We start from the raw sequence: 12,240 nt of genomic DNA, 5'->3' as shown, positions 1-12,240 counted from the left end.
GTAATTTTTAAGCAATAGTTAAATTAAAACTACCCAGACGGCGGGTTTAAACATTTAACCCAACTGCTGAGTCAAAACAACCCAGTCGCTGGGTTTGTAAATATTTCACCCAGCCTTCTGGGTATTCTTATTTAACTCCATTAGCGTTTGGTTATTTTTAATGTCAAAATATTATTGTTATTATATGATATTACAATCTCTTTTAATAGAGAGACTTGGTCAAGACATGACATAATACTAAAAGTGAATTTACATGTAATACATTTCATACTTATATTTTTTTATTTATATCACACATATAATTTATATAAAAATCTATCAATACTATTGAACTAGTAATTCAGTGGATTGAAATATATAACAAGTCTGTAGCACTTTACAATAAGGTGTCATTTGTTAACCTTAATGTATTAACTAACATGAATGAGCAATACAATACATTCATTACACTATTTATTAATCTTTGTTAATGTTAGTTAATAAAAATAGTTCATTCATTGTTTGTTCATGTTAGTTCACAGTGCATTAACTAATGTTACCAAACACAACTTGTGATTTTAATAATGCATTGGTAAATGCTGAAATTAAAATGAACTAAGATTATTAAATGCTGTACAGGGAGATGTATCGTTCATTATTAGTTCATGTTAACTAATGAACCTTATTGTAAAGTGTTCCCAACAAGTCTTATACTTCACATGACACCACAAATTTTTCTGGAATTAATATTCTTGGACTGTTCAATTTAATATTATAGCCAATGGAGTAATGAACTGCTAAATGTATAACTAACAGAATCAACAAAAGCCTTTGTTTTATTAAAAACTGTTTATGCATGTTATTGCAATTATAAATCACTGAAAATAAATACATTTTAAAATTTCAGTTTAAATTAGAAATACTGGATTTAAAACAAATAAATAAATAAATAAATAAAGTGCGAGTAATTTGGTGTCTATCACAGCACCTGTGACAAAGATGCAGCTTCAGCAGTCAGAACTCTAAATCTGGTTCTAATCCTGAAGCACTTTAAATCTCACTCTAATCCTGAACTCTGCGCACCCCGTAAAGCCGTGCATGTGTCCGCGGAACACTGCCTCCACATCTGGAGGAACGCATGCACCCACACTCCTGCTTAGTATGCCTGACGGCCTCTCTCATTTAACCCAAACACAGATCAATGTTTTCAGAACGTTGAGCTGTGTTTGGGTTAAGTAAAGAATTCTGTTGAGCATACTAAACACAGGGGACAACCGCTGAATACTGCCTTTAAAGCTTCACTTCACACATCGCCATGCAAAACATGTCCAGGTGTGTATTCTAGAAGGGCTAGGTTATTATAGTGTTGAGGGGTAAGTTATTATAGCATTAGGTGTTCAGGGGGGCGAAGGCATTTGCATGGCATAAATCCAACCTAATTTAGAGATCAATCTACTTGGGAAACTAATAGGAAGATTAGATTATTAAAAAAAAATAGAAGAATCTTTTGAATGATTAGTCAGAATTCATCTAAAGGAGGCTAGCTTTAGAAATGATATTAGTAAAATAATTATTAATAATATTATTATTAAAGGTATTTATATTTTATTTTAATTTTTCTCCATGACAATACTAATTTTATGAAATCACCCTCAGTGAGATTTTGAATTCCCATACAAACTGAAGGGGGCACTCTTAGCCTATTAAAGACATATGCACCTTTAATCAAAACGGCAAATAAATAAATATATAAATAAACAGGAGTTAAAAAAAATCAATCATTTTAGCTCTAACCCCTCTAAGCACACAGCGGCCCATTTGTAGCACATGGCTAACACAAAGTGAAACAATGCCGTAACTGTCATCCAAATTGCTCTGTACAGCAGCGTGAGGAAGTGTGAGGTAATAAATGATATAAAAAGGTATTTTATTGACAAGCTGCCATTTGCTGTTTGCATTAGAGAATATGAGAAGATGATAGGTGCGATCCCTGAACGTGGCGACCTGATGAGAAAAGGCCTGCAATGCTTACTCACTTTACCTGCCACATTGATAAAACCTCTAAATAATTAAGTGCCCACTTCCTGTCTACAATTACTTAACGTTTTTTTTTTTTTTTTTCTGTCTGGAGGGGATTATGAAGCGATCTGTGGGCTCCACGTGTCGGCCAAGCTAGGAGACTACCCCTGATGCCTTTTATAGGATCAGTTTCCTCCCGCTCACGCATAATTTAGGAGGCAGAGGTTCTTCTCTTCTATCAGGACATGGGCAGACCTTGCTGAACCCTGATAAAGCAGCAGCTGCACACGGGAGACAGATAAGCCAGGTAAAGGGAACGCGGGATGACGCTGGTGCTGGTTAAAAACTAACCAGTTACGCTTCTGCGCTCTAGTGGGAAATATAAATATAAATGCTAGTAGCTACTGTATATTAATATATTAATTCATTTACAAATGTCCAATTAAACGCATGGCTTGCGACATAATTTTTATAATTAAGAGCAATAATTCACATCAGTTGATGAAAAGCTATACACATTTTAGATTCTTTGGAGATTTGATAGTTAATTTAACAGAAGCTAATTTGCAATGATGAAGTGGACACATAATATTAAGAGTTTTATCTCACAGGCATGTATAATTCTCTTATATTTGAAGAAATAATTTACACATTTACTTGAAAATGCATTTTTGGATAAACATTTTATGCAATTACTTAAAGCACATTCCATGCTGGAATTTAATTGTATATGTATAAAAATAAATACATAAATCACACTTTTTCTGCCCTTTTTAGGGCAGGGCATTTGAGGTGTAATCTACAATCTTAAAATACATACATAAATACATACAACTGCAGAATCTTCAAAGTGTTAATTATTTTAACAAAATAAGAGGGATCGCTCAAAACGCATTTAATTTTTTTATTTAGTACTGACCTGAATAAGATATTTCACATAAAAGACATTTAGTCCACAAGATGAAATAATAGTTGAATTTATAAAAATGACCCTGTTCAAAAGTTTACATACACTTGATTCTTAATACTGTGTTGTTACCTGAATGATCCACAGATTCTTTTTTTTTTTTTTTTTTTAGTGTTCATGAGTCCCTTGTTTGTCCTGAGCAGGTAAAGGAAGATCCATCTTTTTACACTGAGGACTACTAGGGGACTCATATGCAACCATTACAGTAGGTTCAAACGCTCACTGATGCCCCAGAAGGAAAAATGATGCATTGAGAGCCGGGGGTGAAAACTTTTGAACATAAAATTCGTTTAGTACTGCCCTTCAGAACCTACAGAAGATACTTACCTCTTTCCCAGAAGACAAAATAAGTTTAAATTCTTTAAAATTTAAAAGTTTTCATCCCCGGCTCTGAATAGCAATATATACCATTTTATTTAAACCATCAATACCAGCAAGAATCTAAATTATATTCAATCCATGAAGTCAGGACATATGTGACCCTGGACCACAAAACCAGTCATAAGTAGCATGGACATATTTGTAACAATAGCAAACAATACATTGTATGGGTCAAAATTATACATTTTTTCTTTTATGCCAAAAATCATTAGAATATTAAGTAAAGATCATGTTCCATGAAGATATTTTATACATTTCCTACAGTAAATATATCAAAACTAAATTTTTGATAATATGTGATATGCATTGCTAAGAACTTCAATTGAACAACTTAAGGTGATTTTCTCAATATTTAGATTTTTCTTGCAACCTCAGATTCCAGATTTTCAAATAGTTGCATGTCGGACAAATATTGTCCTATCCTTACAAACCATACATCAGTGAAAAGCTTATTTAATGATCTCAATTTAAAAAAATTGACCCTTATGTCTGGTTTTGTGGTCCATAGTCACATATAATAACAACATTTAAAAGATAAAAAAAACCTTTACATTTTTTTTCTCGCTTACTGCATTATTTCCAACGTGTTGAAGCCATAGTTAAAACTAATAATGCTTTAATTATTGATGCCTTTCATTTATTTGGTCTCCATTCATTACAATAACAAAGGGGACAGGAACTGTCTTTGTCACTAGGAGTGCTGTCATATGAAAGGACCGGCTCTCACAGCGCGTGTGAACGTGCGCACAGCTCCTGTAGCGACAAAGGGCAGCAAAGAAATGATCACTTTTAATTCCGTGCATCACACAGCACTTCAGTCAATTTTAGTCTTTGATAGTATGTGCAGATGTAAACTCGCATATGTGACCCTGGACCACAAAACCAGTCTTAAGTCGCTGGGGTATATTTGTAGCAATAGCCAAAAATACATTGTATGGGTCAAAATTATTGATTTTTCTTTTATGTCAAAAATCATTAGGAAATTAAGTAAAGATCATGTTACATTAAGATTTTTTGTAAAATTCCTACTGTAAACCTATCAAAATGTAATTTTTGATTAGTAATATGCATTGTTAAGAACTTAATTTGGACAACTTTAAAGGTATTTTCTCAGTATTTTGATTTTTTTGCACCCTTATATTCCAGATTTTCAAATAGATGTATCTCAGCCAAATATTGTCCTATCCTAACAAACTATACATCAATGGGAAGCTTATTTATTGAGCTTTCATATGATGTATATATCTCAGTTTTGTAAAATTTAACCTTATGACTGGTTTTGTGGTCCAGGGTCACATATGCAACTTGCTTCGTTTTAGTTTTAGTATCAGTTGTTTCATAGGTACCAGCTAAATCTCTAATCCAGTGACTCTAATGTGCTGTTTAAAGTGGCGGCTTTGTTGCCACAGCGAAAGCAAGCTGGAGCCTTGAGTGCTTTGGTGTGTGTGCGTGTTTAATCATGTCAAGTGAGGGAGGGCAGGAAGTTTGGAGGTTTTAAGGAGCACAGAGGTGCTTCCCAGCAGCAGTCGGCACTGAAACACAGACGCTCGGGCCGGTCGAGTCGGCCACACCACAAAACACTGGTAGGATTTACCAGCTCCGCGCAGAGGGACATGAAAGTCTCAACGCGGCTTTAGAGCCTCTCCACAAAGGAAGCCCCGAGCAAAGGCATTTGCAGCCGCTGCCAGCGATTGAACAGCATCGCCGCCACCTCACATCCCAGCCAGCGAGTCCGCCTACGCCTGCCATCACCCCCAGCCAAGTCTTAAACACGCCACACTGCCAGCCAGCCAAATCTGCCATCAGATCCCCTCCCTCCCCGCTCACCCCAGGATCCAGGACTGGCTGATTGGTTTGGTGCGTTCCTTCGCTGCCAACTTCAGGGCCTTCAGAGGAACACAGAGAACTCCGAAAGCCCCTTACCGCTGAAATATCTTTGGTCGACAGCGAGTTGCAGAGGAGCTCCAGCCATTTGAAGGTCCCCGCTGATTTCAAGCTTATTTACAAAGATGTGCTGCTTCCCAGCGGCCCCTCTGGAGTGCGCAGACAGACAGCCAGTGGCTGAGCGCTGCTGAAACTAAAGGCAGGGAGGTCTGAGCTCGTGTTCGGAGAGGAAAAGCAACAACTACACGGCAGGAGATTCCTCACAAAGAACAGCAGCTGAGAGGCCGTGTACACAGGAAACCTGCTGTTTAAACATGGTTTGCTTTCTGCCTACGAGGTGTTTAAACTACACAGACTGCATAGTCAGAATGCTCTCAAAAACAAAATATATTTAAATAAATGAGCCTGATTTTACCTGGATGTTTGTGAGCTTAAACACAGGAAGTGAGGATGTCTTTCTTTCTGGCGTTATGGGATGTTAGTATTCCCAGAGTCAGCTATAGCTCTCAGAGGAGCGGCGCCCTGCATGCAATTCATTCAGATTAATCCTGACTGGAAAGAGATCAGATGCTCCTCAAAACGATGCGCCCGACTCAGGTTTGATAATCATGTCAGTGATAGTGTCGACAGGATGGAGTGAGAAACATTCTGTCTTTTTCTCTCTGCATGAAATATGCGTTTCATATGGTCCACAGAGACAGACACATACACCACAAATAAACTGAATCTGAACAGAAGACTGTTCAAAATGATGATTCAAAGGAAACAAAATACATATTCTGTTAAGACTAAAAAATCAATATATAAATATATATTACTTATTATTATTACCACTACTGTTATTATTTATTATTGATTTATTGGCAATTGATTATCTACTGATTATACCATTATATTAATAGTAGTTGTACATATCAATATTTGCTGAGAAAAGCCTTAAAAAATAACATTATTATTGCAGACATTATAAAAAGTGCCAGCGTATTTGTGTGTATAAAACACAGTGTGTAACAAAAACTAAAATGAAAACTAAAATGTAATCATCATTTTATCATTATCATCATTAAATAATAATAATAATAATAATAATAATAATAATAATAATAATAATAATAATAATAATGCATCCAAATGATTACTTGAATTTTACCCGAGTTAAATTTTATTAATTTTATTAATAAATGTATTATTTTTTATTAATTAATTATATACTCTTTATATACTATTATAATAGTGCACTGCATTAATGCATATGCTAATTTTTAGCTTGTAATAATAAAAATAATAATATTAATGACTCCAAATAATTAATAATAATAATAATAATAATAATAATAATAATACCTCCAAATGATTAACTGAATAATACATTTTTTTAAATATATAAAAATAAACTGAATTAATGCATGTCAATAATTAATTTGTAATAATAATAATAATAATAATAATAATAATAATTATTATTATTATTATTATTGTTATATTTATTGTAATACATTATAATTATTATTATTATTCTGAATTTTACCTGAATTTAGTGAATTTAATTTTATTATACACTAATTTTAATAATAAACTGCATTAATGCATGTCAATAATTGGTTTGTAATAATAATAATAATAATGATAATGAAAATAATAATAATAACTATTATTATTATTGTTATATTTATTATAATAAATTATTAGTATTAGTACTATGCCTCCAAATGATTAATTGATTTTAACCTGAATTTGATTAATTTAATTGTATTATATACTAATTATATTAATAAACTCCATTAATGCATGTCAATATTTGGTTCACAATAATAATAATAATAATAATAATAATAATAATAATAATAATAATACCTCCAAATAATTTACTGAATTTGACCTGAATTTAATTTTATTATACACTAATTATAATAATAAACTGCATTAATGCATATGTCGATATTTGATTTGCAATAATAATAATAATAATAATAATAAAATAATGCCTCCAAATGATTAACTGAACTTAATTTTATTATATACTAATTATATCATTACGTCAATATTTAATTTGTAATGATAGTAATAATAATGCTTCCAAATGATTACATACTTTACATAAATTTACTCAATTACATTACATTTTAATTATAATAATAAACTGCATCAATGCATGTGTCAATATTCAATAAGAAAAGCCTCTAAAATGTCTAAAAATTACATTATCATCGCATGTTAATAAGTTATATGCAAAATCTCAAATTTTGTTCATTGAGACGATAATAATTATTATAGTATTATATTAATATTATGATTATATAATACAAAATAACTATTTAAAAATCCCAAAACAACACAAAAACAGATACTGCTCCAAGAAAAATGTAAATCTTCCTTGGACCGATATTTGTGAGCACTTAATCTAAATCCCTCTCTCTGTGTGTGCTGGCTGTTGTGCAGCTGTCCATTGCCATGTGCTGGGCTGCGCCGAGTCGGGCGGCACTGAAAGTGGGAGTGTGCCGCGCGTACTCTTGCGGTGGTGACGGATGGCTCAGGGCCAGGAACACTGCTCCTCTCCCAGGCAGATAAAAGAAGCCCCACAAATCAGTGGAGGCCTCAGGAGTGATGGGCAGGCCGGCTGCTCATTGCGGGAATCAGGTGTAAATTCAGTCATTAGATTGCTTCCAGAAACAGCATGCATAAATAAAGGCAGGGCACGTGGAGGAGACACGGCGGATCCTTACTCTCTTACTCTCGCCGCTGCTGCCGTCAGGGCCAGCATGGGGCAGCGTGTAGGGGGCGGCTGCTCTCTGCTGCTACACTGATTCATCACTCTCTCTCTGACTTTTCTCTTTAGTTCTCTCTCCTGCATTCAGTACTTTCAATACTTCCTAATGTTAAAGTTCAACATAATGCTGAGTGTTGCTGCTTAATAGTCTATAGGTATAAGATGCAAGCTTTTTGTCAATGTTAATCAGTTTTACATTACAAAATTAAGAATTAAGATATTAAGTAATTAAGTGGTATAACAACAAATATGAGAAAACAGATATTTGGGACACAAATTTATGATTCACCACATGAAATGTTTAAATTGTTATATTCCAGACCTAACAAATAAAAGATTTAAGTACGTTTTTTGATGGTTTTTAAAGATGTTTCTTATGCTCATCAAAGGCTGCATTTATTTGATCAAAAATACAGAACAAAATGCAATACTGTGAAATATTATTTCAATCTGTTTTTTTTATTTAAAACGTAATTTATTCCTGTGATACAAAGCTGAATTTTCAGCATCATTACTCCAGTCTTCAGTGTCACATGATCCTTCAGAAATCATTCTAATATGCTGATTTATTATCAATTTTGAAAACAGTTCTGCTGCTTAATATTTTGTTGACTTGTGATTTTTTTCCCAGGAATTTTTAACAAATAAAAAGTTGAGAAGAACAGCATTTATTTAAAATAGAAATCTTTTGTAACAATATAAACGACTATCTAAAATTTTTATTTATTTAAAGTTTAATTTTTTTTTTAAAAGAAATTAATATTTTTATTCACAAAGGATGTGTTAAATTGATAAAAAAGTGATAGCAAAGATGTACACTGTTATAAAAGATTTATATTTTGAATAAATGCTGTTCTTTTTAACCTTTTACTCATCAATAATCCTGAAAAAAGAATCACAGATTCCAAAAAATATTAAGCAGCACAACTGTTTCCATCATTGATAATAACAGTAATTAATCAGCATATTAGAATGACTTTTGAAGAATCACGTGACACTGAAAACTGAAGTAATGGCTGATAAAAAATCAGCTTTGCATCACAGGAATAAATTATATTTTAAAATATATTAAATTGTAAAAAAAAATCACAATAGTATTTTTTTTTCTTTATTTTTGATCAAGCTAATGTAGCCTTGATGAGCATGTAATAATTCTTTAAAAAACTATAAAAATCGTACTGATCCAAAACTTTTGAGGGGCAGTGTATATACAGTATATATATATATATATATATATATATATATATACACATACTGAAATGTATAGGATAAAAACTACTGTATATATAAAAACAAACTTTTTTAATGTTTAATGTGTTTAATGTATTTTTTAAATGTTTTTGAAAGAACACTCACAAAGCCTGCATTTATTTGATCAGTAATACAGTGAAAGCTGTAATATTTTGAAATATTATTACATTTTAAAATAACTTTTTTCTATTTTAATATATTTTAAAACAAAAGTTTTTTTCCTGTAATGGTAAAAATCAGTTTTACTGTCATATCATAATATTCAAAATATATTTGTGGTAACATACAGTCCACAAATTAAGCAATTAAATGGAATAACAAAAATATCCCTAAAATCTAGGGATATTTGATCCACCACATGAAATGTTAAAATTATTTATATATATTATGATTTTGAAAGAACACTTGAGTAAAAACTGGAAGAAAATGAATTTTTCTCCATTCTTTGATAAATTGAAAGTTCAAAAGAACAGCATTTGTTTAAAACATTTTTTTTTAAACAATGCAAAAGTATTTAACAACTCACTCAAAAAACTAAAAAAAAAACTTACTGACCCCAAACTGTTAAAAGGTAGTGTATTTTTAATACCTGTGACATTGTAAGCCATCTCCCCCTCTGTATGCGTGTGAATGACTCCAGCGCCGCTCTGATTGATACGGTACTCCCGGATGATACCGTTCGGTTTGGCTGGAACCTCCCAGCTGATCCTTAGGGCCCCGGGGCCCGACGCGTTCACCACAGGAGCAGCGATTCCCTCTGGCTTCCCCTGGACAGTCACTGCCACAACCTGCACACACACCAAAAAGAATTACAGAGCAATTTGCCCTAATGGAGGCTTGGATATCCTGCTCTAATAGAATGTCACTAGTGGTTTCAACTCTTGTCTTTAGGAGTGGCAGACTATTAGGAAAGGGCCGCGAGAGGTGGTTAAGGTGTTTTTTTTTTCGGCTACGTGTAGGCCGGCCTGGCGCTGGCCTGATGTGCTTGTGAGCCTGCAGAGTGTCCACAAAGATTAAATCAGGTTCCTCATTCCCACCGACAGAGCTGGCTGAGCAGGGTCCCGCTGAGCGACAACAGGGTGCCCCGTGGTAATTGCTCCCCTTGTATTGGGTCGGACAATAATTGCAACTGTTTGGGCAATGCTTGCAGGTGTACAAGTTAATCCTGCTCCACTTAAAAACGATCGTGCAAGGGGGAAGAAGAAAGAAGTAGTGGATCATTGGTGGTCAATTGGTGTGCCGGGCAAGACCCCGGAGGTGTGTGGAAAGAAAAATGGACCTAACGCTGCTCTGGGAGGTTCTTTTTACTTTGCCTCCAGCAGACCTGTGCGGTTATTGATAATCGGATCCTAAATTAGACATAAAAAGAGAAGATAGACAGGTTAATTTGCTCTTTCATCAGCTGAGCCGCTGACAGCGATTACAAGGAGACAACAATTATGGCAGGAAGTCAGCTGTTTCTCTGCTTCCATTAGCTTGCCATTAGAAATATCCTGTTTACTTGGCACTAGCAACATAACATCGGAATGAAAGGGGGAGTACAACTCCTGCAATCCTTTACAAGTGTTTTGTAGCTCTTAGACAAGGCTTGTAGTACTTGCAGGTAGGACTATAACAAAGACCAAGGACAATAGAAAAATATGCAGCGACTACAAAGGTGCACCATTTTTTCCACTTTGACAAACCTTTGCAAACATGTTTAAAGTCATTTATAGTCAGATGTTAAAATATTTTCTTCTGTCCCAGTTTTATGAGCATAAACTACAAGTAATTAGTAGAATTCTTTCCTCAAAAAATGTAACACTGTGTCACTTTAGTGGTATTAAAACATGTATTTGTTATAAAAAAGTTGAACTAATGGCATACTTTTTGGTTGAGAATATGTTGCTGTATCAGACCAGAGCATCCCTACCTCAGGCCCCATGATTTCCTCAATGAGGAAAACGCAGACAGAATAAAAATGGAATTTACCATTTTTGGACCATTTACCATTTTGGATGATTAAATCAAAAGTAGGTCAGTACACTTAAATCAAAACAAGATATGGACTATTGTCTGTGAATATTGCGCCACAGAAAATACTATTTCAATATAAATCCTGTATCCTCTGCGTGTTTCTGTTTGAATGAATGTCACAGATGCATGGTTTCGTTAACCAGACACATACTGAAGCGCGTGATGCTCAGTGTTTTCAACCTTTGTCGTCTCAACATACATGAACACAAATAATCTCTAGAACTGCTCTGATAGTCACTTTATGAGCATTTTACCTTTTTGAGAAAAACTAGTGTCATATCATATACATACAGATACCTAAAGGTCTTCGCAGCAACCATATATATAACATATACAGGGAGTGCAGAATTATTAGGCAAGTTGATATTCTTGTCATATTTTTTTCCCAAGCACATTTGAATAATTCCAAACCACATCAATCTTAATAACTACTATTCATTTTGTATTTAATTATTTATAATTGATATATAATTGTCCATGAAGGCTGGAAGTGAAAAAATCCTTATTTTCAGGTGTGCAGAATTATTAGGCACATTTTCTTTTACAGATAAAATGAGCCAAAAAAGAGATTTACCTCAGACTGAAAAGTCAAAAACTATTAAATGCCCATGAGAAGGATGCAATACTAATGCAATACTGCAATTTGCAAAGTTAAGGCATGACCACCGGACAGAAAAACGCTTGTTGCATCTGCATTGTCAGAAAAAACAGGTGGAGGAGAAAAGATGCATGTTAATTGCAAAAAAAGTAAGAATTAATGTTAAGAATCAGATATGAAACCATCAGGAACCATTTAGTCTCCAGCGCCACCGTTTTCCAGAACTGCAACCTACCTTGAGTCTCCAGAAGTGCAATGTGTCAGGTTCTCAGAGACTTTGCTTGGGCAAAAAATCCTAAAAAATGACCCTCAATTAATAAGAATAACATTCTGAAGTATTGTCAAATACATAGAGATGGTTTTTTTCTAGGCTTTATA

The 12,240-nt window shown here is 33.8% G+C and overlaps 1 protein-coding gene across 1 annotated transcript in view; it reads right to left on the bottom strand.

The window, feature by feature from the left end:
* ush2a (Usher syndrome 2A (autosomal recessive, mild)) overlaps positions 1–12,240 on the bottom strand; it is a 356,033-nt gene that overhangs the window by 64,543 nt on the left and 279,250 nt on the right. Inside the window, exon 54 of the mRNA XM_073826569.1 lies at positions 9,838–10,036. Within this exon, the coding sequence (XP_073682670.1) occupies positions 9,838–10,036 (199 nt within the window). The remainder of the gene's footprint in view (positions 1–9,837; positions 10,037–12,240) is intronic.

The sequence above is a fragment of the Garra rufa genome, chromosome 21 (genome assembly GCF_049309525.1).
Source record: "Garra rufa chromosome 21, GarRuf1.0, whole genome shotgun sequence".
Classification (NCBI taxonomy): domain Eukaryota; kingdom Metazoa; phylum Chordata; class Actinopteri; order Cypriniformes; family Cyprinidae; genus Garra; species Garra rufa.
The sequence above is the reverse complement of the archived record's forward strand: the minus strand, read 5'-3'. Positions and strand labels throughout refer to the sequence as shown.